General features: G+C 45.6%; 1 protein-coding gene across 3 annotated transcripts in view; it reads left to right on the top strand.

The window, feature by feature from the left end:
* FAM13A (family with sequence similarity 13 member A) overlaps positions 1–26,451 on the top strand; it is a 196,142-nt gene that overhangs the window by 26,784 nt on the left and 142,907 nt on the right. For all 3 annotated transcript variants that reach the window (XM_084855625.1, XM_084855624.1, XM_084855623.1), the window contains 2 exons: positions 16,734–16,893; positions 24,690–24,770. In XM_084855625.1, coding sequence (XP_084711751.1) covers positions 16,734–16,893; positions 24,690–24,770 — 241 coding nt within the window. The remainder of the gene's footprint in view (positions 1–16,733; positions 16,894–24,689; positions 24,771–26,451) is intronic.

Below are 26,451 nucleotides of genomic sequence, written 5' to 3'. Positions count from 1 at the left end.
CTTTCTCTACACTTGATTAGTGTATGCTTGAGGTAAAAGGTGTCCCCAACAAGTCGTGTCCGACTCTAGGGTGTGGTGCTCATCTCCATTTCTAAGCCGAAGAGCTAGCGCTGTCCGAAGATGCTTCCGTGGTCATGTGGCTGGCATGACTGAACACCGAGGTGCACGAGGTGTTACCTTTCCCGCCGAAGCAGTACCTATTTATCTACTTGCAATTTCTTGCTTTCGAACTGCTCGGTTGGCAGGAGCTGGGACTGAAGACGGGAGCTCACTCTGTCACGCGGCACTCGGGTCTCGAACTGCTGTCCTGCTGACCTTCCGGTCTGCAGTTCAGCATCTTAACCACTAAGCATGTGTGAGCTGACTCCACTGAAGTGATGTAAATGTTCTGTGTGTTGCGTTGCATCTGTGATGTCCCATTCACATGTGCAAGTTGCCACTGGATACCTCTGTGGGTCAGCCCTCAAGTCCCCAGCAGTTTTATAAACTTCTGAACCTGTTAAAGCATTCATTGGTCTGTCAGGGAAAGAGACGTGTGAATCTGAAAAAACTGGGAAATTATATGGCAATGCTCATCTTGAAAGAAACCATGGAAATAGACCATGAAAAGCTAAAAGAGAATGCATGCTCTTCTCCTCTACCCCGAATAATGCGTTTATTTTATTTTTCATAATTATTACACAAAATTCCTTTCTAGCTGCATGTTTAATGTAATTATTTTAAAACATGAAACATAAAACATTAAGTTCTATCAGAGATATTAAAACATTGAAACAATGTAAACATCTCAGACTCCATTAACATACCAACAATTTACAATCTTTTAAACCTATTAAATTAATTCTTAAAACACAGAAGAGTTTTATAAACACAATACGCCTTTAACGAGTATTAAAATGTGGAAACAATGTAAACATTTTAGATTTTATTAAGACACACAATATACAAACCTTTAGATCACTGTATTCTCCACCTAGAGAACTTGCGCATAGTACATTGTTCCACCTAATGACTTCACTAATATTCAGTGAGATTTTAAGATGTTTATTTTGTAATAGGTCCACAGGAGACACACAAACAGTTCAGTAGACCTGTCAGTGTGTTTGTGTATATTAAGCCTAACCTTCCATTCCCTTCATTTTATTATCTTAGTGCCTAGACAGTGCATTTGATTCCAAACGTTCTTAATGCCTTCTGCCCTTGGAGGGACAACACTTTTAAATCCAGCGTAATGATTCTCCTGTAAAAAGGATCTTCTTAACTGGGCAAGTGAGTGGCAGGCATACTGCCGGTCTCTTTGCATTTCAGAGTTTTTGCAGGAGGGGCCATAGCTCATTGTTGGGGCACATGCTTTGTATATAGAAGATTCCAGATTCAGTCCTTGCCCTCTCTGGCTAAAAGGATCTCAGATAATTGGGCTGGTGGGAAAAACCGTCTGCTTCGGACCCTGGAAAGCCTCTGCCAGCCAGAGTATACAGTACTGAGCTAGCTGGACCAATTGTCAGACTCAGTGTAAGGTTGACCATTTACATATATCTAGCAGGCCTGTTTATATATCAGAGATGCAGGAACGATCAGGGGCAAGAAGCTAAATATGGAGAATATCCTTGTCACTTGAACCTGCCTTAGATTTGTTGTGCTGGGCCAACAGTCAAGCCAAGGCTGGCATCAAGGTCAGGCATAGTTGGGCACCTGCCAAGGGCCCACATCCCAGCAGGGGCCCAGTGACAAGAGCCCCCTGGACTGACTCCTCTTCTCCATTGCAATCTGCTTATTCATCTGCCTCTTACTCTGGCCCAGACAATGGTGGTGGTGAGAAAAGGGGCAGCCTACTTACCCGCTGGCTCTCTCCTTGCCAGGCAAGCAAGCAGTAGCAATACTGAGGAGGAGGAGGAAGAGGAGGAAGAGCAAGAACAAGAACAGCTGGTGACAATGGTGGTGAGAAGTTGGACTTACTGATGGAGGGGGTCCATTGAGTGTGCCTTGCCCAAGGGCCCCCAAAAACCCTGAGCTACCACTGAGTCGAGCATACAGGGTAATACTGCAATACCATATTGATATAGCATGATATGGGCATGCCAACCCAGTTTACACATTGTTTAACCCAGGAATTATGGGTATGAGTGGTATGTGTGAGCCTCGGGCTCATCATTTCTGCTGTTAATTAACAACCCAGGAACACCCCGTTACAAGGTTGTTTCATGACGTGTGAACTTGGAAACTCTGGGTTGTTTATGGGTTAAACAGCCCAGAGTTAACCCAACAATTGCCCATGTGGACCAGGTCAGGGTGTGCTGGGATGGTTTAGTCAGAGTACTAGTTTGGGTGTGTGAGTTTATATTAACAAATAAGCCATAGAATAATAGAATAGTAGGGTTGGAAGGGGCCTACAAGGCCATCAAGTCCAACTCCCTGCTCAATGCAGGAATCCATGTCAGAGCATCCCTGACAGATGGCTGTCCAGCCTCGTCTTGAATGCCTCCAGTGTGGGAGAACCCACCACCTCCCTAGGCAGTTGGTTCCATTGTTGTATTGCTCTAACAGTCAGGAATCCTGATGTTCAGCTGGAATCTGGCTTCCTGCAACTTGAGCCCATGATGACTGATACATTGGTTTGGATATTAAAGCTGTACTTCCGCTGTGGTTATGCACTATATGAGGTTATGTGACCTCCGAAGCTGGTGGTGTGTTTATTTTAAAATGCAGGCAATATTCATTGTATTTTTTTATCAGTTTTGTTGTAGAATTTAGAAGCAATAAGCCCTGTATCCTGATACGAACAGTTTTAAATTTCAGTCTTTATATCAGCCTTCCCCAACTTGGTGGACTCCAGATGTCTTGTACTCTAATTCCCAGCATTCCTGACTACTGGCCATGCTGGCTCGGGCTGATTGGAATTGAAGTCCAAACCATCTGGAGGGCACCAAGTTGGGGAAGGCTGACATATTATTGGGATGCTCTTACAAAAATAACAGGTACTATAGTATCTTCCTCCTTGCTTACAGTCTTTTCTTCTTTCTCTTGCCAAATTATTTGCATTTTTTTATGCTGCTGAAATTCCTTTAATAGCTTCAGGTTGCTAGTTGTTCTCCAGGACAAGAATGCTTTTCTTTGAGGATGTTTTGCTGCCTATCTCAGTAAGCCTGTGTTGGTGCCTTTTCCTTGCCCCTTGTGACTTGCTTGTTTATGTTACTCTGGAATCTGAAGAGCGCTGAACAGTGGGCAGCAATAAAAGGATCTTTGAGGGACTTTATTTATGCAATATGCAAATAGTGTTGTTGATGACCTCGTGTTTTGATATTTGCTGGAACTAGCTATGCATTTCTAAGATGAAACAAAGGGAAATATGAGAGGACAACCTGAAGCCAGAAGGGTGTTGACTCAACACCTAAATCGATATATCTGCGGTTGGATTTTGGTGGGATTTGGTGGTGTTTGGTAGGGCCGGTCTTCCAAGTGGAGGACCCATCGCTCAGTGGTGGCAGACATGTTTTGCATGCATTGAGTTCAAGGTTTCAAACCCAAGATCCCATATAGAAAGGCTGGGAAAGATCTTGGAGAGATGCTCCCAGTTGGGAGTAGACAGGACTGAACTAGGTGGAAGAATGGTCTGATTCATTTCAAAGCAACTTTCTATGTTCAGCTCGTTATATAGATGGCTGTGGTGAATAGTTTATAAGCACTGCTCTTGAACAGAGTCTTCATCTTTTCCAAATTTAAGAGCATCCTGAAACCCAACCTACAACAAGGGATTCAGTTCTGTCTTCTGTCTGTCTGTCTGTCTGTCTGTCTTTCTTTCTTTCTTAAACCTCCTTAGTCAAGTTCTTTCTTCATGGACCTGTTACCAGGGCCAGCCCTACCATTAGGCAGAAGTGAAGCAGTCACCTCAGGCGGCAAATGCTGGGAGATAGCAGCAAAGTGTTGGAGGAGACACCTGTGACCCATGGGATCTGCTCTGTGCCCCCTACATTAGCCTGCTGCTACAGTAGAGGATGCTGTCTGATCATCAAAATCGTTTGCCAGTCCAGTGAGCTTTTGTACATGGAATAGGAGGGGGCACCTTCTTGTCCTTTGCTCAGGCAGCAAAGTGTCTGCGTGTTACCCTGCTTTATAGGTCTTCCCCTCTCTTTTATCTTCTTCTAGAAGGCCTGAGACAAACATAGACTGTAAAACAGGGGTGTTGAACCTCAGGCTTGGGGACCATAAATGCAAGGATGGCCTTACCTTTGAACAGAATGAAGCGGCTGCCTCAGGCAGCAGAAGCTGTAAGGTGAGGAACAGATATCTGTGGGTGCCCTGTGCCCCCTAAGCTAGTCACCTGCCCTCAGGTGCAGTGGAGGATGTTGTCCTGTTGCCAGTGTTGAATTAAGATTCATCTGCCAGTCTAGCCAGCTTCTGTACATGTGAGAGATGCTGTTTTGTCCTTCACCTCAGGCAGCAAAATGTCTTGGGCCAGCCCTGCATATCCAACTCACCTGAGGTTCCAATCTGGCCCTCTGGGCACTTCCCCCCACCATCCACCGACCGTTTGGTGGTTTCCCAGCATTTGCACAGTTTTCCCTCCTTTTTCTAAAAGGTTGAAATGCGTTTCCTAATTACCGGCAGTAAGAACTTCAAACTGAAATATGCTGGTATTTTTTTATATTTCTACTATTTTGGTTCTGCCCCTTTTGTCTTCGGCCGCACCCACCTCTGTAATGCAGGCCCTGAGAACTTCTCCGAAATTGGGTTGGGCCCTCGGGCTCTAAGAGTTTCAGCACTCCTACTGTAAAGGAATAATCACATCATGTTCCTTCCCTCATGGTCTCATGTGTACTTCCAGTGGAAGAAATGAGGCAGAATCAGTGTGTACAGAATATATGACAAGAAACAGTCCTAGCTCAATCAGCTGCCCAAATCCAGGGTAACGAGTTCATTCTTAATAGCGACAAGCTATCCCCTTAGAGGAGTGAAAGTACGACGTTCCATCCAAAATTGGCAAGGTGGCCACTTTTACAAGGCCAGTGTTTTGTGTATTCAAGCGTTGCAGTTCTGCAGAACAATTTGGCCACAAGGAGTGCTCTCCAAGAGCGGACATGTGCACAGTGTATCGCCAAGAAAAACAGCCCAGCTGCTGCATCTTAGTCCTCTCTTTTGCCTCAGTAGAAGCCAAAGTATGTAGAGCAAAAGAAAATAACAGGATACCTCTGGAACATCTTGCTGTTGAAATGCCAGTGGTGTTTGTTTCCTTGTTTGTTTTTTGGTAGAGCTTGGGAAAAAGCCAATTAAAACGGTAGAACACATTTCTATTCTACACATTTGCATGGTGTAGAATAGTCCTGAATGAAAGGTGGACACCTGCTTATGACTCACCCTCCTGACTGAGTGGAAGAACGTCAGAGAGAGGTTGTTCAATAGTTGCAGAGGTTTTGCAACGTCTTGGGAAACACCTCAGATTTAGTCATTCTCAAAGACAGGATCCTGGAATATGAGCGCCCGTGGTCTGATCAGGCACAATGTACTTACATTTCCTGAGGTAGTCATCCTTCCACCTGTTTTACAGATCATGCCCAAGCTGCTGTTGCAAGGAGAAGTGTGGGTGGGTATACCTGTTTGCATGCACTTTGCTTCTCTTTCTTTTTTATCTTTCATTGCTCACTCCTGCCACTCATATTTTGTCCCAACTCTAATTGCAAGAATGTAGGCCAAGGTAATAATGCAGGCAGTTAATTGCTCTCTTGTTTGGATGATGTTGTCATATCAATCCTGCATAATGATTTTAATCACACTAATATTTTTAGATAAGGTTCTGGAGAATGTTTAACTACAAACCCTACCATTTATACCTCTGTACAGTGCCTTCTTTGGTAGATATGTTATTCTTATGGTGTTGGATGCCAATCATCAGGGAAAGCGAAAGGTGATAAATAATTTAAAACAAGAGTGGCTTTCAAGAAGTTGTTGGGCTTCACATCCCATCAGCTCCAGCTAGCATGGCCAGTGGTCAGGGATGATGGAAGTTGTAGTCCTACAGCATCCAGAGGGCCATGGGATTCCCCACCCATGATTTAAAAGAAATAGTCAATTAATTGGATTGGTTTAATCTCAAGTATTGCTTTAAAGGTTTATCAAAATTTGGCACTCTTTAGTCAGAGCTGCGGTCCAGCGTCCTTCTAAAAACCAAAGTTGTGGACCTGGGCAGGTGGTTTTTGTTGCTTCCCTGGTGCGTTGGGGAAAGGCTGTTGTGCCCTGAGATTATATGTGGCTAGGAACAGGAATCTGGCTGAACCATTGCAGCTATGACTGGGCTTGATTCACTTGAGATTAAGGTCTTTTGCTTCCACATAGTCAAATTCCTCCGAGTCACTTAATGAAGTGCTAATCTGTTGTAATCAGATTGTGCCAAACTGAGTGAATCAGGGATTGGTAATGTGATATAAAACCCTTTCACTAGCTCATACACCAAATACTCTTCTGTATGGGCACAAAGGGTGGGAGAGCCAGTAGAGTGTAGTGGTTAGAGTAGCCTTCCTCCAGTTGGGATGACCATTGCCCTTCTGGAGCCTGAGATTAGCAACCTTAGCTTTGGGCCCTTTGATATCCCCTCACTTTCTGTCAGGCTCCCAACAATTCCCTCCTGTCTTACCTACCTACCTACCTACGTATTTACAATATTTGTATACTGCTCCATATCTGAAACAGATTTCAGGGGGGTGAACACAAAAGATAAAGCAGCAAAAGAATAAAAAGAGTAAAACGCTACCTTAAAATCCTGCCTTTATCCATTGGCAATCAAACAGAATGCCAATAGAAATCGTGACTGGTCAAGTAAGGAATGCCTCCTGGAACAGTGCTGTTTTCAGGAGGCGCCAGAAACAACACAGTGTTGGTGCCTGCCTGGCCTCTAGGGGTAGGGAGTTTAGGGGTAGGGGTAGGGAGAGGCTCTGCTTCTGATGGACTCCAGTCGGGCCATAGGTCCATGTGGAACCACAAGGAGCAAGCCCTCCGATGACCTCAGTGACCAGTCAGGTCAGTAAGGGAGAAGACGCTCTCTCAGGTATCCTGGTCCCAAGGGCATGTTTAGGGCTTGGTACACTAGTACTAAAATGTTAAACCTGGCCCGGTAGCCGATAGGCAGCCAGTGCAATTCCCTCAGCAAAGGAGCTACATGCTGAAAAGGGATGTTGGCAGCTCCCAACAATAGCTTAACTGCTGCTTTCTACACTAGCTCCAGCTTCCGTAGCAGCCTTAATGCAGCCCCACATAGAGTGCAGAAATCCAGTCTTGAGGTTACTAGCGCCTGTACCACTGTGGCCAAGTTATCCCTGTCCAGGAGAGGCCGTAGTTGGTGAACCAGCTGAAGCTGGCAAAAGGCACTCCAAGCTGCCATGCTTATTTGGGCCTCCAGAGACAATGATGGATCTAGGAGTCCCCCCAAATTATGGGCCTGATCTTTCAGAGGGAGTGCAACCCCATCCAGAACAGGCAATGAGGCCTTCTCCTGGACTCGGGAACCACTCACCCACAGGGCTTCCATCTTGCCAGGATTCAGTTTCAGTTTATTTGCCGTCATCCAGCCCATTACTGAGTCTAGGCACTGGTCCAGGACTTGCACAGCCTCTCCTGATTCAGATGTCACAGGGAGATAGAGCTGTGTGTCATCAGCATACTGATGGCACTTGGCTCCAAATCTCCTACTGATTGTTCCCAGTGGCTTCATATAGATGTTAAATAACATTGGGCACAAGATGGTACCCTGCAGAACCCCATAGCTCAATTGCCAAGGGGCTGAGGAATGGTCACCCAGTGTTACTGTCTGAAATTGGCCCAGCAGGTAGGATCGGAACCACTGTAACACAGTGCCTCCGATACCCATCCCACGGAGTTGATACAGGAGGATACCATGGTCAATGGTATCAAAAACTGATGAGAGATCGAGCAGAAGTAACAGCACTGCACTCCCCCGTCCCTCTCTCGATAAAGGTCATCCATCAGGGCGACCAAGGCTGATTCAGTCCTGTAACCAGGCCAAAACCCAGAATGGAATGGGTCTTGTTGTTGTTGTTCAGTCGTTAAGTCGTGTCCGACTCTTCGTGACCCCATGGACCATAGCACGCCAGGCCTTCCTGTCCTGCGCTCTCTCCCGGAGCGTGCTCAAGTCCATATTCGTTGCATCGGTGATGCTATCTAGCCATCTCATCCTCTGCCATCCCCTTCTCCTTTTGCCTTCAATCTTTCCCAGCATCAGGGTCTTTTCCAGTGACTTTTCTCTTCGCATTAGGTGGCCAAAATATTTGAGCTTCAGCTTCGGTATCTGTCCTTCCAATGAGCAGTCAGGGTTGATTTCCTCTAGGATGGACTGATTTGACCTCCTTGCAGTCCAGGGGACTCGTAGGAGTCTTCTCCAGCACCACAGTTCGAAGGCATCAATTCTTTGGCATTCAGCCTTCCTTACAGTCCAGCTCTCACAGCCATATGTTGCTACTGGGAAAACCATAGCTTTGATTATACGAATCTTTGTCGGCAAGGTGATGTCTCTGCTTCTTACTATGCTGTCTAGGTTTGCCATAGCTTTCCTCCCCAGGAGCAAGCGTCTTTTAATTTCATGGCTACAGTCACCGTCTGCGGTGATCTTGGAGCCCAAGAAAGTAAAATCTGTCACTGCTTCCATTTCTTCCCCTTCTATATGCCAGGAAGTGATGGGGCCAGATGCCATGATCTTAGTTTTTTTAATGCTGAGTTTCAAACCAGCTTTTGCACTCTCCACTTGCACCCTCAACAAGAGGCTCTTTAGATCTTCTTCGCTTTCTGCCATTAGGGTGGTATCGTCTGCGTATCTGAGGTTGTTGATAATTCTCCCGGCAATCTTAATTCTGACCTGTGATTCATCCAACCCAGCGTTTCTCATGATGTACTCTGCATATAAATTAAATAAGCAGGGCAACAATATACAGCCTTGTCGTACTCCTTTCCCAATTTTGAACCAATCGGTTGTTCCATGTCTGGTTCTTACTGTTGCTTCTTGACCCTCATACAGGTTTCTCAGGAGACAGGTAAGGTGGCCTGGTACTCCCATCTCTTTAAGAATTTGCCACAGTTTGTTGTGATCCACACAATCAAAGGCTTTAGCGTAGTCAATGAAGCAGAAATAGACGTTTTTCTGGAATTCTCTTGCTTTCTCCATAATCCAGCGAATGTTGGCGATTTGATCTCTAGTTCCTCTGCCTCTTTGAAACCCCGCTTGTACTTCCGGTAGTTCTCGGTTCACATGCTGCTGAAGCCTAGCTTGTAGGATTTTGAGCATAACCTTGCTGGCATGTGAAATGAGCGCAATTGTGCGGTAGTTTGAACACTCTTTGGCATTGCTGTTCTTTGGAATTGGAATGTAAACTGACCTTTTCCAGTCTCGTGGCCACTGTTGAGTGTTCCAAATTTGTTGGCATATTGAGTGCAGCACTTTAACAGCATCATCTTTTAGGATCTTAAATAGCTCAGCTGGAATACTGTCATCTCTGCTAGCTTTGTTGTTAGTAATGCTTCCTAAGGCCCACTTGACTTCACTCCCTAGGATGTCCGGCTCAAGTTCAGTGACCGCACTATCATGGCTATCAGGGACATGAAGATCTTTCCTGTGTAGCTCTTCTGTGTATTCGTTCCACCTCTTCTTAATCTCATCTGCTTCTGTTAGGGCCCTGCCTTCTTTGTCCTTGATCATGCCCGTCTTTGCACAAAACGTTCCCTTGAGATCTCCGATTTTCTTGAAAAGATCTCTAGTCTTTCCCATTCTATTGTTTTCCTCGATTTCTTTGCATTGTTCATTTAAGAAGGCCTTCTTGTCTCTCCTTGCTGTTCTGTGGAACTCTGCATTCAGGAATGGGTCTAGATAATCGGTATCCTCCAAGAGTGCCTGCAGTTGTTCTTCCACTACCCTTTCCAGAACCTTCTCTAAGAAAGGGGTATTGCAACTGGGCGGTAGTTGTCGAATACTGTTGGGTCCAGAGTGGGCTTATTCAGGAGTGGTCACACTACTGCCTCCTTAAGGAGAGCAGGGACTACCCTTTCCTGAAGGGAAGCATTCACCACATCCTGGACCCACCCAGTCATGCCCCCTCAGCTAGCTTCTATTAGCCAGGAGGGGCAAGGATCGAGAGGGCACATTGCTGGAAGCACCTTGTCCATGTCATCAGGCTGTAAACTGAAATTGATCTCACAAAATTGGGCAGATGGTGGTGTCAGACACCTCATCTGGAACTGCGCTAACAAAAGCATCAAGTTTGCTGCAGAGACCAGCGATTTTGTCCTCACCATGGGATGCAAAAAAGGACACAGCGGGTCCTTGAGGATACCTCATAATGTTCCCTTACTCTCAGTCCACCCTTTTGAGCACCTCTCCACTCAACCTTCACACGTTAAACCGTCCAGATGTGTTGAATTACAAATGCCACCATCCCCAGTCAGCTGGCTGTGGATGATGGGAGTTGTAGTCCAACATGTATTGGGGGCGCCAGGTTGGGGAAGGGTGCTGTATAGTCAAAAAGCAGGGTCCCATATTTTCTTAGACCCAGGGCAGCCCTGACCCAAAAGCCTGTTTTTTTAATGTCAAGGAGTATCACCTGTCCTGTTGTGGCCTACTAGTATAAAGAGCCTTCCATAGAGGTTCTCCCTGGACCCAGCAGTTCCCTTGTTTTGGATAGGCCTGAGTGTAGTAAATTTCCACTTAATGTCCCTCAGGTTACCAGTTTGAGACCTGCCAGGGTGTGTGTGAAGGGGGGGAGTCCTAATTAGGACATGTAGAAAGTTGTTTGTGTGCCTTTTCTGTGTTATTTCTATTCTGTCATTCTCCCACACCCACCCCATCCACTCCCCAGAATTGCATTCCCCTTGATTTCATCTGCCCCCATTTACTGAAGAACCATTTCCATAGAATGCACATTTAGCCTCTTGCTGGGAACCATGACACAGTCACTGAAGCACAGGTCACAGTCTTCTAGACCAAGGGTGGAAAATAACCCTGCAGCATTCGTTTGTTTTATGAGTGCAGTGCTTTCTCTCTCCTTGAGCCCATCTCTCAAATTTGCCAGATATTGTTGCCCAGTTAATCTTATGTAACGATGTACCTCTGTTGGTCACGCTCCTAGGCCATTTCACTTTGACACAAATGCAGTGATTGCCAAATTAGTGGGCATTTCTGTCCATTTAAGTGCACAATGCAGGGCCAGATGCTTTTCATATAATCCAAAATTGCTTGAATTATTATCCAAAGTATGTCAACAGCCAATTATCACTGACATTTGAAAGCCAGCAAGTGATTCTCTTCTCTCCACCCCCCACAAAAACTTCCACTCCGTTGAAATACAGCCAAGATAAGAAGCTTCAAACTCAAGAGACTTCTGCCTTTCATTTCTTGGAAAATTATGTGAGGCACTGGGCTAAAAATAAACTTACAAGGGGAGTGTCAGTAATATTTAGCATCAGTAATATTTATGCTACCTATTTTTGAACAGATTGCCCTGGTGTAGTTGGAGACCTTTTACACTGCTTTTTGAAAAGAGGACATGGTACCATTCGCATGCATCCTTCCTGTCCTCTCTGCCTCCATGTCTTGCAAAATGGTGTCTTGCCCCATGACAGTTCTTGCGTAGGATGGGGGAAAAATGTTTCATTAGGCAGGGAAGGCTTCATTGTGCAAGAGTTTTTCAGGCAGAAAAGAAATGGATCGCCCCAATAGTTAATAATATGGAAGATGGCCGGGGGCAGGGTGGGGTGGGGACTTCGCAATGCCCTCTGGTTTTTAACAGCGCCAAGCTAAATCCGCCTACTCAGAAGTTAAGATCCTCTGATTTCAGTGGTAGATACATGAGACTAAATATGTTTAGAATTGCAGCCTCTGTGCTCTTAACAGAACACCAGTGACAGTGGGAATGGAGAAAAGATTTGCTCTTAAAATACCAGTGTTTGCAATGTCCAAAGTGTACAGAGTAACTGTCAGCATGATCAAGAAGGCTTGAGAGCAGTGGTTTTCAAGTTGTCTATGCATTCATTATCCATGCACAAGGGCTGGTCTGAAGGGCCATGATGCAGGCAACTTGTTGAAGCTAAAGTGGTCTGGGCCTAGTTAGTTGTTTGGATGGGAGACTGCCTGGAACCCTATGTATGCCATCTTGCAAGAAAGGTGGAGTATAAGTGTAATTAAATAAATAAAATGATGAGAAAAGTAGGTATTTGTGGCAACTAGAACATGTGTTTTGAAGTGGCATGGAGAAGGGGAGGTCTGTGTTTATATTGCATTTCTGAGTACTGATGGTGTGGGTGTCCAATTCCCTTCGGGAATCTGGCGAAACCCCCCCTGCCCACACCTCCAAGCCCTGCTCGCCAAGCCCCTGCCCCCACTGCCCCCTGCCTGCGAGTGGCCCATACTTGCCCTGGCGGCCTAATTGAGCTCCATGGTCACCATTTTTTGAAAAATAAAATGGTGATTGCAAAAATGCGTGTATTTGCGTATGCATGAAAATGTGTGTTTTTGCTAAAATGTGCATTTTGCACACGCTTGAATATGCGCATTGGCAAAAATGCGCATTTTTGCAATCATTTTATATTTCAAAAAATGCAGACTGCAGAGCTCGATGAGGCTGCTGGGGTGAGTATGGGCTGATTGCCAAGTGTGGGAGGGGCTCGAGCGCAGTCTGGGGACTGGCGAGTGGGGGCAGGGACTGGGCGGCTGCCTGGATGGGGGTGGATTTGCACATCCCTAATAGGATTGTGCTGCAAATTTTTTAGGCTCTATTCAGACATTGGATGCTTGGAAATTCAGCCATGGTTAGGATTCTAAACTTAACAATCCTAACAATGGCTGGAGTTTTCCAAACATACATCCAAACTGTAGGATTGTATCCAATGTTACTCCTATTCAGAGTAGACCCACTGAAATGAATGGGATTTAAATTATATTAGGACTGGATACAACCCAGAATTTGGAGGTGCTTGTCTGCTTTAGCTTTCCATCTGCTCAGCACTGACTTCAGTGTCGAAGTGCAGCACCCTTGAGAGGCTGAATGTTCGCTTTCACTATTGTTTGGCCATCATGCAAACCGTGGTTAGCACAAACCGTGGTCATCAATCCCTCTTCAAATGATGGTATCGGATTCTGTTTTTCAGTCTAGTCACAAACCATTGTCAAATTAGACAACACTGAGTAAACTGTTAAGAGAAGTGTGTGTTGTGGAAAAGGTCAGTATGATAATGCAAATGAATTCCAGATGGCTTTTAAAGCAACAGCAAATGCAGAGAGTCAAAATCTACAAAATGTTAATAACTTTTTAAAAGGAGACGGAGAGATAGCAAAAGTTCTGGCTTCTAGTTTTATCTGGGAAAGCTCAACTCTGTGTTTCTACTGTGATCTAAAATGAAAAGAAAGAATGGGGTGTGGGCAACATGAAGTTAAGCAAACATGGTATAGAATTTAGGTGGCTTCAATGTATTTCCCCCCACCCATGACATTTGTGTAGCCCAATGCTCCTCCTGGCTCATCCTCATCGCACCAAGCCATGGTTTGTTTCTGTGTCTGAACCAACCAACCAACCAACTAGGAAAACCACCATATCTTAGCTTCCATCACCCTCCAGCCTAGGGGTGCAAAACCTCTTTCAGCTGGAGGGTCAAATTCTGTTTTGGAGAAGCTCCTGGGGGCCACATTTTAGCAGTGGGTGGGCCTGAAGGAAAAGGGGGCTGGACCAAACAACCAAAAATACCAGGATATTTTAGCTTAAAGGTCTTATTGCCAGTAACTGAACCTTAGGAGAGGCATTCCAACTTTTTAGAAAGAGGAAAAAACTGCACAAAACCCAGGAACACACCAAACGATTGGTGGTTGGAGGAAGGAGGTGAGGCCAGGGGAAGGGAATGTGGCCATCTAGGGAACCCTAAAGAGCCAGATTGGAGCCCCCCCCCCCCCCCGAGGGCCAGATTTGAGCCCAGGGACTTGGGGTTGTCCACCTGTGCTCCAGCCTATGGCAGGGTTTCTCAAACATCTGATAGCTGAGGGACCCTTTTTTCCTGAACAAAAGCTTGAGTTTTTCTTTTATTATTTATTTATGTTTAAAAGATTGTCAGAAAGAAGTATGTTTGGAAGGGGACGCCATTAGTTTTTGTTGAGTTTTTCTACAAACTGCACAATCCTATGCATGTTTCTTTGTACCTAAATGCCACTGTTTTAAGTAGGACTTAATGCCAGGTAAGTGCACACAGGACAGAAGTCTAAGCTAGGAAAGAAGAAAGGTTGTTTTAAAGTTGGGACTGTTAACTTGATTGAAAGACATTTTAGGGGCTGTTAACTTGATTGAAAGACATTTTAGAGCGACCTATGTACTTAGTTGACAGGCTCTGAACTTGGAGGCTGCCGAATATGGTGGGAGGACAGGGCAGGAGGACAGCAGGGAGCGATCTTTGCCTCCACGCTCCAGCCGCCCTGCATATCTGCTTGATGGGCAATATTGCCCATCTAGCAATGGTACTTCAGAGAGGGAGGGAAGGAGGCTGGTGCAGCCTTAGGATACATCATACCACTGCTGCCCCAGTCTCCGCCCCACCCCCCTTTTCTACATCTCTGCGCTCCATTTTCTTGACGCAGAGAGGTAACCAGTGCGGTTCTCTCCATACCAGCTATGAAGGGGAGGGGAGCATGGTTTCCTGGCTCCAAGGTTGGAGCCCTGTCTCTGACCTCGGAACCAAGAAACTGAACAATTTTATGGCCCCCAGATACTATCTAGGGGCCATAGGATTGCTTTCCCCATTGATTGCAGGCACAATCCTATGCATGTTTAAACAGAAAAAAGCCCTACAACTCCCAGCGTGGGGTTGCACCCTAACTGTATGAGTTTTGTTTATTAACAAGCAAGAAGCATTCTTAGTTTTTAGATGATGTATGTCTGCGTCATACAGTCATTAACTTTAAAGAGGCATTCCCTCTTGTGTGTGAAAGGAGCAAGAAAACCTCTTTTACAGTTTTTATCAGTACCACTACTTGTATTTGCAATAGTTTTTCCCAAATAAATTGTTGTACTATTAATCAGGACATTGTTTTAGTTCATCAAAATGTTTTTAATGGATTAATATAAGCGATGAATTGATTGAATGTTGGAGCCCTATTTAAAATACAAGAAGTTAGATGACGTGAAATGCTAGGGAAAAATTGCCAATAATAATAACAGCAGTCTAACAATGGAATCACTATATTGGAAACGCTGCATGAATCTTTGTAGGATTTCAAGGAAGAAAACATTCCTTTATTGGGAATGCTTCAGGTGTAGTTTATCCAGTCTTAAGGTAGAAAGTTGGACTGGCATCCTTCTGTATTTTATCCAGGTCTACGAACCTATTACACAAATGTGAAGCTTTTAATGTGTAGTGGTATTGTTGGAATACTAAACAAAGTCTAGTTAATGGCCATCTGTTTTCTTTAGTATAAACTGAAATTATAGGCAGCATTGATAGAGTAGGTAAGATTGTTTTGAAAGTAAGTTTGTAGTGGGTTGTTTTTAATGCCTTAACTTTAGATGATAGGTGTGTACGTTTTAGTGGTGGATGTAGTAAATCAGCCTTGTATTTAAGCAGTAGCCTGGTAGTCACAGGTGACAAGTAAATTCATGCAGGAGAGTAATTGGTCTAGTGGAGGAGGGATAGCGTTCACTGTCTGTCCTCTGCACCCAGCATAGTAACCCAGCAGGCTCCAAGAGGAGGATAGTCTCCCCTTCACACCCAGCATAGAAAAGCAGCTTTCATCCCTCCTCTGCCAGCCTCCTTCACAACTTTTGTGGGCTTATTTACAAGGCTGCAGTAAATGTCTTGTGATTTGAATAATGTATAATGAGTATAAAGTAGGTTATATAGCATTTATAAATTTTAATAGAAAGAAAGAAAGAAAGAAAGAAAGAAAGAAAGAAAGAAAGAAAGAAAGAAAATAACATCTAATCCAGCCTTCCCCAACCAGGGATATCTGTTGCTGGGAAATCTGTTTCTGTTTTGGATATACGGCGTTCCACGGTGTGTACAATTCGTTTTGCATCTGTGAGCCAAACTGAGAGCTGCTCCCCAAATTCTGGGAACTTTCTGTGCATTGAGGGTGGGTGGGTTCTGCAATTTGTGCAAATTTCTGAGCAATTTGTGCAAATCCGACCATAATTTGTGCAAATTTGGCCATAATTTGCGCAAATTGCTCAGAAAGTTGTGCAGATTGCGGAACCTCTGCCCACCCCACCCCAAAATGCACAAAATTCCTGGAAAATCTGTGAACTGGCCCAACTCACTGCAGATTGAGCCGTTCACTGTAGCAGGAATCAAAACGAAGTCCAGGAGGCCAAGCCTAGGAACATTTGTTGAACTTTACCTCCCAAATGGATTTCTCCAACATCCTTATTCCCAATTTGGTGTCCTCCAGATGTTTGGGACTGCAGCTCCCAGAATTCCTGACCATTGGCTATGCTGGCTCAGGCTGATGGCAGAAAGCTGATCTAATCCATCACAATGCCATGTTCAGGGATCTCCCTGAACCTGTTATCTGTCTCTCCTTTTCATGCCAGGAACAAGAATTAGTGTCAGGCCAAGCCCTACTGTAATGTGCTCCCTGGGGTGCTTTCTGTTCTCTGGTGCCCTATTTGGCTGCCATGCAGTTGTCTCATTACAGGTCATTATGCACTGTGTATTTATTTCTAATGTTCTCATGTTCACAGCCTGCTTTAGTTTTGTTTTTGTTTTTGCAGTGTGTCTTCTGGCTTCGAAGGTATGAAGGAGCAGGAAATCTGCAACAAAATCATGGCCCAGATGCTGGAAAACTATGGTGTCTTGTTCGAATGGGAACACCTAAAGAAGGAGAAAGAATTGCACCCATGCAAGGAGTTAGCAAAAATCATATTGGTGAAAGTGAGTGTTTCAAAGATCTCTCCTTCTGCTTTTGAACTCTTTTCTGAGCTGTAATTCCATGCGGTATCAAGGTAGTTGCTTATGGGTAACATGGCAATGGATGTGAACTCTATGGGAGTTTCTCTCCTTGCAGTGGAGAGGCTTTGTGTTTGATACGTTTAGCTATCATTTTCCCCTTTCTTTGTGATGTTAGGCCAGGCTGCACATTCCACATGGCTGTGTGTACCTATCCTTCAATGTAACGTGCGTGTGGTAATCAAAAGGCAGCTAAGAGAGAATACTATTACGAGTGGAAAAAAGGCAGTGGGGAGGAGGTGCGTAACCCTTTACCTCAAGGGTGGACAACCTGTGGCCTTAGGGTGGGCGTAGCCCACTGTCCAAGTTCATGTGGCCCTCTGCACATGATTAGCTCAGATCTCTGACAAGAGCATTCTGCACCTCCCCTGGCAGCCTGCTGCTCAGGAATCAAGATGTGGGTGGATTCCCTTGGTTCAGGCCTGCCCCCTGGCTTCGGCCAACTTTCCACTGTGGAGCCTGACTCAATCTGCATTGAGTTGGGCCAGTTCATGGAATTTGTTTTGTATTTTTAAGTTACACAAATTATGGCTGAAGTTTGCACAAATTAGCATAAATTGCACAAACTGCACAAATTTCAGCTGCAGTCTACACAGATTTCTGCTGCAGTTTGCACACATTTCAGCCACAACTTGCACAGATCTCTCTTTGCACAAATTATGGCTTGCCACCAACCCCCCAACCCCCACTAAAAGAGGCTCAGCCCATGAATGCAAGCCGAGTCAGGCACGCTGGAGAGCTCTGTTGAGCCAGAAGAGAAACGGATTTCCCAGCAACAGACATCCTTAGTTGGGAAAGAAGAGGGAGAGAGAGAAAAGGGAGTGGCAGAAAAAGAAAGAGAAAAGGGTTGACCCACCCACATTTGGCTCTGACACTACCCACTGCTGGCTTCAGCCTTGCCTACTGCTGACATGTGGCCAGCTACAAATTATCCGTGAGGGAATGTAGCCCTCAACAGAGAGAAGGTTGCCAGCCTCTGCTTTACCTGATAACCATTTGTCTGTTCACATTCTACCCCTGACCACCATTTCTTTTCTCCCAGTAAGGGAAAATATCCTGGACCTTTTCTGCTTTGGGAAGAAAAACAACTGGGAGAGAAAAAATAGCTTGAGGGGAAAGGGTTAAGCAGTCCTGCCATCCCCAACTGGTCCTTCACTCAAGCTTGTAGCCTCTCATCGTTGTTTTTCATGAATGACAAAAAATATCAAGGGAAGGTTATGAACAACTGAGTGTAATGACGCTCACTATTGCATTCAAAATTGTGATTTTGAATGTTAATTCGTTTGCTTTTTGCATCTAAGGAGGACTTCAAACCCAGACAGAAAATATTGCAGTGATGATCACAACTGGAACATCTCCCTGACTATCTGGCTGTGACCCTGTTTGGATGTAGCAGCAGTGTCTGGTGGCATTTTGTGGGTTAATTAATTAAGCAAATTAATGAATTAACCCACAAATTTTGGAGATGTGTGCTGCATGTGAGCTGCTTCCAGTTTCCTAGAACAACCTACTCTGTGTCAGGTGAAGACATTTGTTTGGCAGCAACAGACACAGTGGGATGTTTGCCGGGGCCCTCGTTGATCAACCCACGAGTTGCTGCCGGAGGTTGCCATTACATCCAAACAGGGCTAAGTGTGATGTATCTTCTTCGATTTCCTTCCCTCCCTGCCCCCTTTCAGTCCTTCCAGCCATACTGTTTAGCCCTTTTACTGCCAGCTGTCACTACATCCTGCATCATAATGCGAGCCGTGTTAACTGGGAAAACGATATGAGAGGATTACAGCTGTTCTGGCCTTTTCCTTTTCCAGCCCTCTTTAGGGGCACATCGCCAACTCTTGAACTGTATTAAACTTGCATTGTCTGCTTGAGCTTGCAAGACTCCTGAAGTTGTCCAGTTTTGGGGATCTTAAGTTTTTTCTTATAATGTTAAATTCTAAACGCCTTTTCTTCTTTAATACTCTCTTAATAGGAACATGCAAATTGTGCACTAATTGTGTTGTTATATCTCTTATTTCCCAACAAGATCCTGTAATATTAATAGTTGGGGTGCCTTCAAGTGCTTGCCCCTGAACTCTATAACCCATTTGTTTCCCCCCTCTCCTTCCCTACTCCAGTTATGCCCTGTTCGTTGATAGGGCCGGATTGTAAGCTGAAGATGTCAGGGCAGGAGGAGTGGTGGAGGCAATCTTTCCTCCCTGTTATCCGATCTTTGTGTTTTTCTCTAGATGGTTTTTTCAGCCCATCTAGCAAGGGTGCTTCGGAGGGGGAGGGAAGGAGGCTGGAGGGGCCCCAGGATAAATTGCCTCTCCAGTCTCCTCTGCTGCTCACCCATTGAAACAACCCCTTTTCCCCCTCTCTGAGGTTGCTTTTCCAGCCTTGGAGAGGCAGCCAGCGCAGTTCTCTCTGCGCCAGCTCCAGGGGAGGGAGGCGGATTTCCGACTCCGCTTTCTGAGGTCTGAGTGCTGGGGGAATCCAAGCCACCCTGGGATGCTCACCCAGGGACTATAGGATTGTTCTCATATAAGCTTACTACATGGCAAGTGTAATGGCTTGTTTGAGTGATGTGATCAACCTAAAACCTTGTGGTTGAGGCCCAGGACTTCAGCACATCAGGCTGTCTATCCCGCAACTTACCGGGTTCTTTGCAGGATTAAGATCTGCTCCTTTGGAAGGACAGATACTGAAGCTGAAGCTCAAATATTATGGCCACCAAATGCGAAGAGAAAAGTCGCTGGAAAAGTCACTGATGCTGGGAAAGATTGAAGGCAAAAGGAGAAGGGGACGGCAGAGGATGAGATGGCTAGATAAGATTACTGATGCAATGAATATGAACTTGAGCACACTCCGGGAGAGAGCGGGGGACAGGAAGGCCTGGCGTGCTATGATCCATGGGGTCACAAAGAGTCGGACACGACTTAACAACTGAACAACAACAACACATGCTTTGAATTGGGGAATTCCGTTCTCGGCAAGTTCTATATGTTTCATTTTAGAGCCACTAGATGGCGCTGTGGTTATAGTGGAACTGTGCAATTTCACTAGGGATGGCGGAGAATTTCTCCCCGAAACTTCGGGGGGCCGAGCGCCAACGTGTTCGGCCCCCTGAAGAAGTTTCAGGGAGAAATTCTCTGCACCCCCTCGCCCCCCGCACCCCCCCCGGGACGGGACTTACCTTTCCCGAATGTCCCTCCCGGCGGCGGGTCCCGGCGGCGGTTCGTTGGGTCTTCGTCAGGGGCGGGGGCAGCAGCCGGTCTTTCGACCGGCTGCCGCCGCCGCCATTCCAATAAAAGTAAAAAAAAACAAACGCCCCCGTGATAGGCTACGTGACGATTAACGTAGCCTATCACGGCTAGATTTGCAAAGTCAGCCATGATAGGCTATGTAAATCGTCACGTAGCCTATCATGAGTGACTTAAAAAAAAAAAAAAATGCATACGGCTAATGGCGGCCCCCATAGGGAGCCGCCATTGACGTTCCTTATTTGGTCGTTGTAGTCTACCTAAAGATTACGTAGACTACAGCGACCAAATAAGGAACGCGAATGGCGGCTCCCTATGGGGGCCGCCATTTGCGTACGCGCTTTTTTATTTTTTTTTTAAAGTCACCTGTGATAGGCTACGTGACGATTTACGTAGCCTATCATGGCTGACTTTGCAGATCTAGCCGTGATAGGCTACGTTAATCGTCACGTAGCCTATCAGGGGGCGTTGTTGTTTTTTTTAACTTTTTAGTTCGCGGCCTGGCGAGGCGAGGCGCCTCCTCCCCGGCCTGAATTTCGGCCGGGCGAGGCGGGAAGCCTCCCCCCCGGCCTGAATTTCGGCTGGGCGGGGCGGGAAGCCTCCCCCCCCGGCCTGAACTTCGGGGGGAGAGCAGCGAAGCGCCTCCCCCCCACCGCGAAAAGCTGCGAGACCAGGTAAGTGGCTTTCGTGCACTCCTAAATTTCACACAGCCGATATAGCAGATTAACATTTTTTATCAGGTTATCCCTGATCTTTTAAAAGGTGAGATAAAGGTCAGAAAGCTCAGGAAATGCCTGCAAACTTTCATGAGTGACCAATCACGAGTGTGCAATAAAAGCTTCATGTAGAAATGTTCCCAGTGTTATCTCTCCTCAGGTTACCCAGATCTCCAAGCATCTGTGGATGGGATGTGTATGTAATCCATGCAGTAGCATGTGGGCCTGTGTGGGCGATTGATAGTGTGCAGCTTACTTGGCATATTGGTTTTGAGCTCTGTTTTGAACCCCAAACTCGATTTTGGGAGTGCTTGAACATTTGACTTCTATAGGCCATTCCTGCTGTGACTCATCCCCCCTCAACTGGTCTTAATTCTCACAAGTGTTCTCTATCTGGGGCATGGACCCTCTCTGGAAGAAAGCATCAAAGCCCTGTCAAGTCATGGAGCTCAGTTAAACATGTTCATCTGCCTCTGCCTTCCCCAGCCTGGTGCCCTCCAGATGTGTTGGACTGTAACTCCCATCATTCTCAGCCAGCATGGCCATGATCTACCCTCTTTTGAGAGTCAAAAGTTTCTCAGACTGCAAAGGATTCTCAATACCCATATCCACCTGAATTGATCCACCAGAGTGGTTTAGTTCAGGAGGTAACCGTAGTGGGGGAAAGACCTTCATTGTGCAGTTGGGAGTAACTATATCAAGATTCCTTTGCGTAAAACTGCATTTAAGTTGTGCCTCTAAGGCTCCTTGAAATTGGGATCTTCTTTCTTCACCACAAGGACCAAACATTTTGCCACTCACCTGGTCAGAACACCTGTCATGTTCAGGCCTCAGATAATAACCAGATCTTGAACTGACATCACTTTCTGACTCACTGCTTCATCAGGTTTCCCAGTTAGCCTATGGGGTGTTTTCTGATTCCAAGTATGTGGTGGTTGGACCCCGAGATCTCCATGAGAGGCTAGAGATGACTAACCATATACCCAGGGGCTATCAGTGCTGCTCAGTTAGCTTTTAAGTATTTAGTTTGTAGCTGTGGGTCATCTAAATCTATTTTTACTCTAGGATGAATACCGCAAAGACATAGTATGTCCATAAACTGTTTGCCTTTCATTCTTTCATTTCACTTGCTTGGCTTAAAGTAGAGAGCATATGACAGTGCGCTAGGGCACATGTTAAATTCATGTGGTTCCAAAAATGGTATCCCTGTGGTAGGTTCTCCCTGCTTCCTCTCTTGCCGTAGCACATAAGAACATTTATTACATGGGGCACTGTGGTCATGTTGTGACTCTCTATGCCCCAGCAAGCAGCTGTTGGGAGCTGAGATATGGAGACTCTTGTTGTAAGGGCAGCCCCTCCTTGATCATTGGCGGTTACTTGGTCACATTCCCGTGTCAAATACAGAATGTGCTCTAGCTGCAAGTCTAAGCTGAGAAACACCCCAGGTTTCAAATTTCAAGAAGACGTATTCTAGCCTTCTCCAAACTGGTGCCCTCCAGATTTGTTGGACTCAATCAATTCCCAGCATTCCCAGCTGGCCATTGGCCATTGCCATGCTTGCTGGGAGTTGCAGTCCAACACCTCTGGACTGTACTGGGTTGGGGAAGGCTGATGTATTCTTTCTGATCCAGGAAGCGCTATCTGCCCAGGGAGCTGGACACCTCTGCTTTTACACTAGCATGCATCCTTTCTCCACTGCTAGACCAAAATTCACGCCAGCAGGATTAAAGTAGTAAATATGGGTGGTATAAGTGGAGCAGGGCATGGGAAGTCATCTCTTAACAAAACCTTGATCGTTTCCTCTCCAAGAAAACATTTTCTTCCTGCAGATCATTTTGTACTTTGCTGAGCAGTGTATTGTTTATAACGGAAGCAAAACAACAACAACAACAAAAGGGACTTGAGACAGCAAGTTATTCTTAAGTGGGTTGGAGTGAACAAGACAACCCCTTGTAGGTGAAAGTTTACAAGCTTCAGTGTCCTTTACCTTGGCTATCCTTTTTCAGCTGCCAGGGTGGGAGTCTTGTCACTTTTAATGTGGCCAAGCCAGGGACATCCCTTTGCAATACCTTTATAATGATGTTGCGGCTCCAAATAACTCTTCCCTGTGTGTTAACAAATACAGTACAAAATGCTAAACCAAAATTTCTGGGAATACTGGCGTATTGGTAGTCAGCAGGGTGCTAATGAATGTTGCCCGATTGCTCCTGTTTGGCTCCTTCTGCAAGCAAGAGCGACTAAAGTAACCAGAAAGTTACCAGTGTGGACAAGCTTAGTGTTACATCCTGACAAGGACCCCTGGCCTGTCTTTCCTCTAATAAGCCAGAGTTTGAAGCCAGGGTTTGAAGCTGGCCTACAAATCCAGGCTTGTTTTGTGACTGTCCACACCAACCATGGCAGCCATTTTGTGAGTGGGTAGGCCCCCCTAGGGCAGCCATTTTCTGAAAGTGCCCACAGTACACTCTCAAAATTCCAGATGTGCCCACCAACCCAAAACGTTTGGAGACCTATGAGCTATACCATGTTGTGTACCTTTCTCAGGACACTTGCACAACTCTGGAACCAAAGTGTATTGCATTTGAGCAATCCTTTTTAAGAGCTATCCATGGTTCCTTGGTGCTGAGCATTAGCTCTAAATGCTAACACTCTGAGCACAGTGTTAGCATTGGAATGCAAGTGTGGCGTGACAGAGTACTGGACTAGGACTGGGGACACCATGTGAAAATTCCCCACTCAGTTTTGAACCTCACTCAATGACCTAGTCACAAGCACACCTTCTCTAGTATGGACAGGGAAGTCAAAATCCATTATTTAAGGCTGAAGTTCCATGCATGCTTATCTGGGAGTAAATCCCATTGAACACAGTGGGACTTTTAATTATAAAACATGCATAGGGTTGTGCTGCAGGGAGTTTAAGTAGTCACTCTAAAGATGACACAGTCTTTATCAGGATCACCAAAAAATGCACAGTACATGATCCTAGATTACCATCTTAGCGGCTGCTTCTTTTTTAATGCAAGTTTCTAGCACATATGGCTATGAAGTTATGCTGAGAGTGTCTGAACATGCCTGCTGAAGTTTCACAAGTTAGAACAGTTGGGAGCAGGGTTTAAGTCTCCTGCATAATGTACATGGGAAGCTGCCTTATACCAGGTCAGATCACTGGTCTAGCTAGCCCAATATCGTCTCCAGTGATTGGCAATGGCACTCCCAGGAGTCGTGTAGGACTCTCTCCCATCACCCTGCTTCCTTAACCTTCTTTTAAAAACTGGAACTGCCAGAGAGTGAACCTGGGACCTTCTGCATGCAAAGCTCTACCACTGAGCTATGGTTACTCCCTGTATATTTCTACTCCCCACAATTAGCACTCATGAATAAATTGTGCAAAATAATAAAAATGCAGAACTGAAATGTTGCTCAAATGGCATTATGTTATATCTATGGGCATTTCTTAGCATGAGATAGTCACGTTCCTTCTATTAAGCTTTGCCTTCATATAGCTGCTTTATTTTTTATGAAACACATGAATAGTGGCAGTAATAGGGACCAGAGTGGTTGTTAATTTTTTTTAGCTTAGTAGCAAGTAGAGTCAAGAACTCGTTTATAATGCAAACAGAAGAGAATATTAAAGCATTTACATTTAAAATATGGATATAAAACAGAAGTGCATGTCAAATTAAATGAACAAAATCAGGCTTAGAAATGGTGTGCTGTTCCTATTTTCACATTTCTGATATTTCTGTTAACTTATAATCTCTCATGACAGGAAGCCAGTGGCAAGCAGACCCTTCCAATCATTCTGACAAGTGTTGAAAGGGAAGCACCAAAGTCAACTCCAAGAAACAAGGTACAGAAAAATGGGCATAATACGCATTGTTCTTTCCACTGCTGTTTTTGGTTTTGATTGCTCCTACGCATGTTTCCTCCTCTCAGGATTAGGAGCTGTGCTTTTGAAGTACAGTGTGGTGTAGTGGTTAGAGTGTTGGACTGGGACTCAGGAGATCAGGGTTCTAGTCCCCACTCGGCTGTGAAGCTCACTGGGTGACTTTGGTATGCTTAATTCCGGGCTGGAGGGATCAGGGTGGCTGAGGTTTAGTGATACAGTCAAAACTGGAGCCCACAACAGGTCCTGAATTTGAGGCCTGAGTGATGTCAGGGTTATGGACCTAGAGTCCAGATGTCAGGAAGAATTAGATGTCAGTTAAAAGGGCTGAAGCACGGCCCTTTTAACTGGAAGTGACCTCTCTCTCACTGGAGGTGGTGCTTGCCATCTAGCTCTGTTTTAAGGATCAGTCTGGGTTCACCTGTTCCTGAACAACAGTCGAGCCCTACTCCTGTGAATCTCCGTCTGAGAGCTGGTGAACCTCTGGCCCTCCAGATCTTGATGAACTACTACTCCCATCCTCCCTCACCATTGGCCGGGATAGTTGGGGCTAATGGGAACTGGAGTCCAACAACATTTGGTAGGCCACAGGTTTCCCAGCCCTGTCCTGACTTGAACTCCCCATGGAGCTGTCCTGGGGCTATCTGCCTTTTGCACTTCTCGCTTTACCTTGCTTTGCTTTCCTGGAGCCTAGACTTTGCTTTGCTTGAACCCGCTTCATCTTAACGAAACCTGGACGTTGCCTTGCTGTCTGTTTTGCCGGATCGTAAATTCTTGCCATGAACTTCCCCGCTTGGGCCAGAACCCCTGCATTGTTATGGCCAGCACTTCAGCTGAGGAGCCACAACCAAGCCCTGGGTCAAAGAGCGAACCATGGGTAGAGATGATTTATATCATGGAATACCGCACCACAGCCAGGACTATGTCTGCCCTGAAGTTTAAAAAATGGTATACCAAGATAACCTGGATTCTGTGAACTTATACAAATGATGCAAATTAAAACAGTTTTTCCAAATATCTCTTATTTTGCACAGTTATGTTCTGCCATGTGTGCTGACATCATTTAGCTTTCCCTCCTCTTCTCTCCCCATTCCTTTTCCCTTGCGTGTCATATCTTTTTAGATTGTAAGCCTGCAGTCAGGGATGGTCTTGTTTTACTGATTATATATAAACCGTTCTGGGTGCCTCTTTGGCCGAGGAGCAGGGTAAAAACAAATAAACAAATAAATTTAAGCTTGAAAGGGGCCAGGAGCTATGCAGGGCACTTGAAGCACCACCTCAGAGACTGGAAACCTTATTCAGCTCATCCCTCTCCGGCTTTTGAAACCTCAGCAGGCATTTCCCTCACACTTCCTTGACAGTTATAAGGGCCAGAAGCACGCACGTTTTGGAAAAAATGAGAACTGAGATGACAAGGAAGCTGAACTCCTGCAGGCATTACCACAAATTGCACTCATTTTGCACTCACACAGAATTGCGGCAACCCCCCAGCCCTGACCCTACCATACTGACGGCTTTGAGCCTGACCCTGGCCGTGGCCCACCCTATCTGACCAATGGAAAAATAGGCTTAAGGACCGTCACAGTGCCTTACTCCACACTGAGGTGGTAAACCTGTGTTCGGACATTACCATTTCGTATTACAT

The sequence above is a fragment of the Heloderma suspectum genome, chromosome 5 (assembly GCF_057233095.1).
Source record: "Heloderma suspectum isolate Gila_16-S chromosome 5, 16-S_ref, whole genome shotgun sequence".
Taxonomy (NCBI): domain Eukaryota; kingdom Metazoa; phylum Chordata; class Lepidosauria; order Squamata; family Helodermatidae; genus Heloderma; species Heloderma suspectum.
This window is presented reverse-complemented; position numbering and strand designations above follow the sequence as displayed.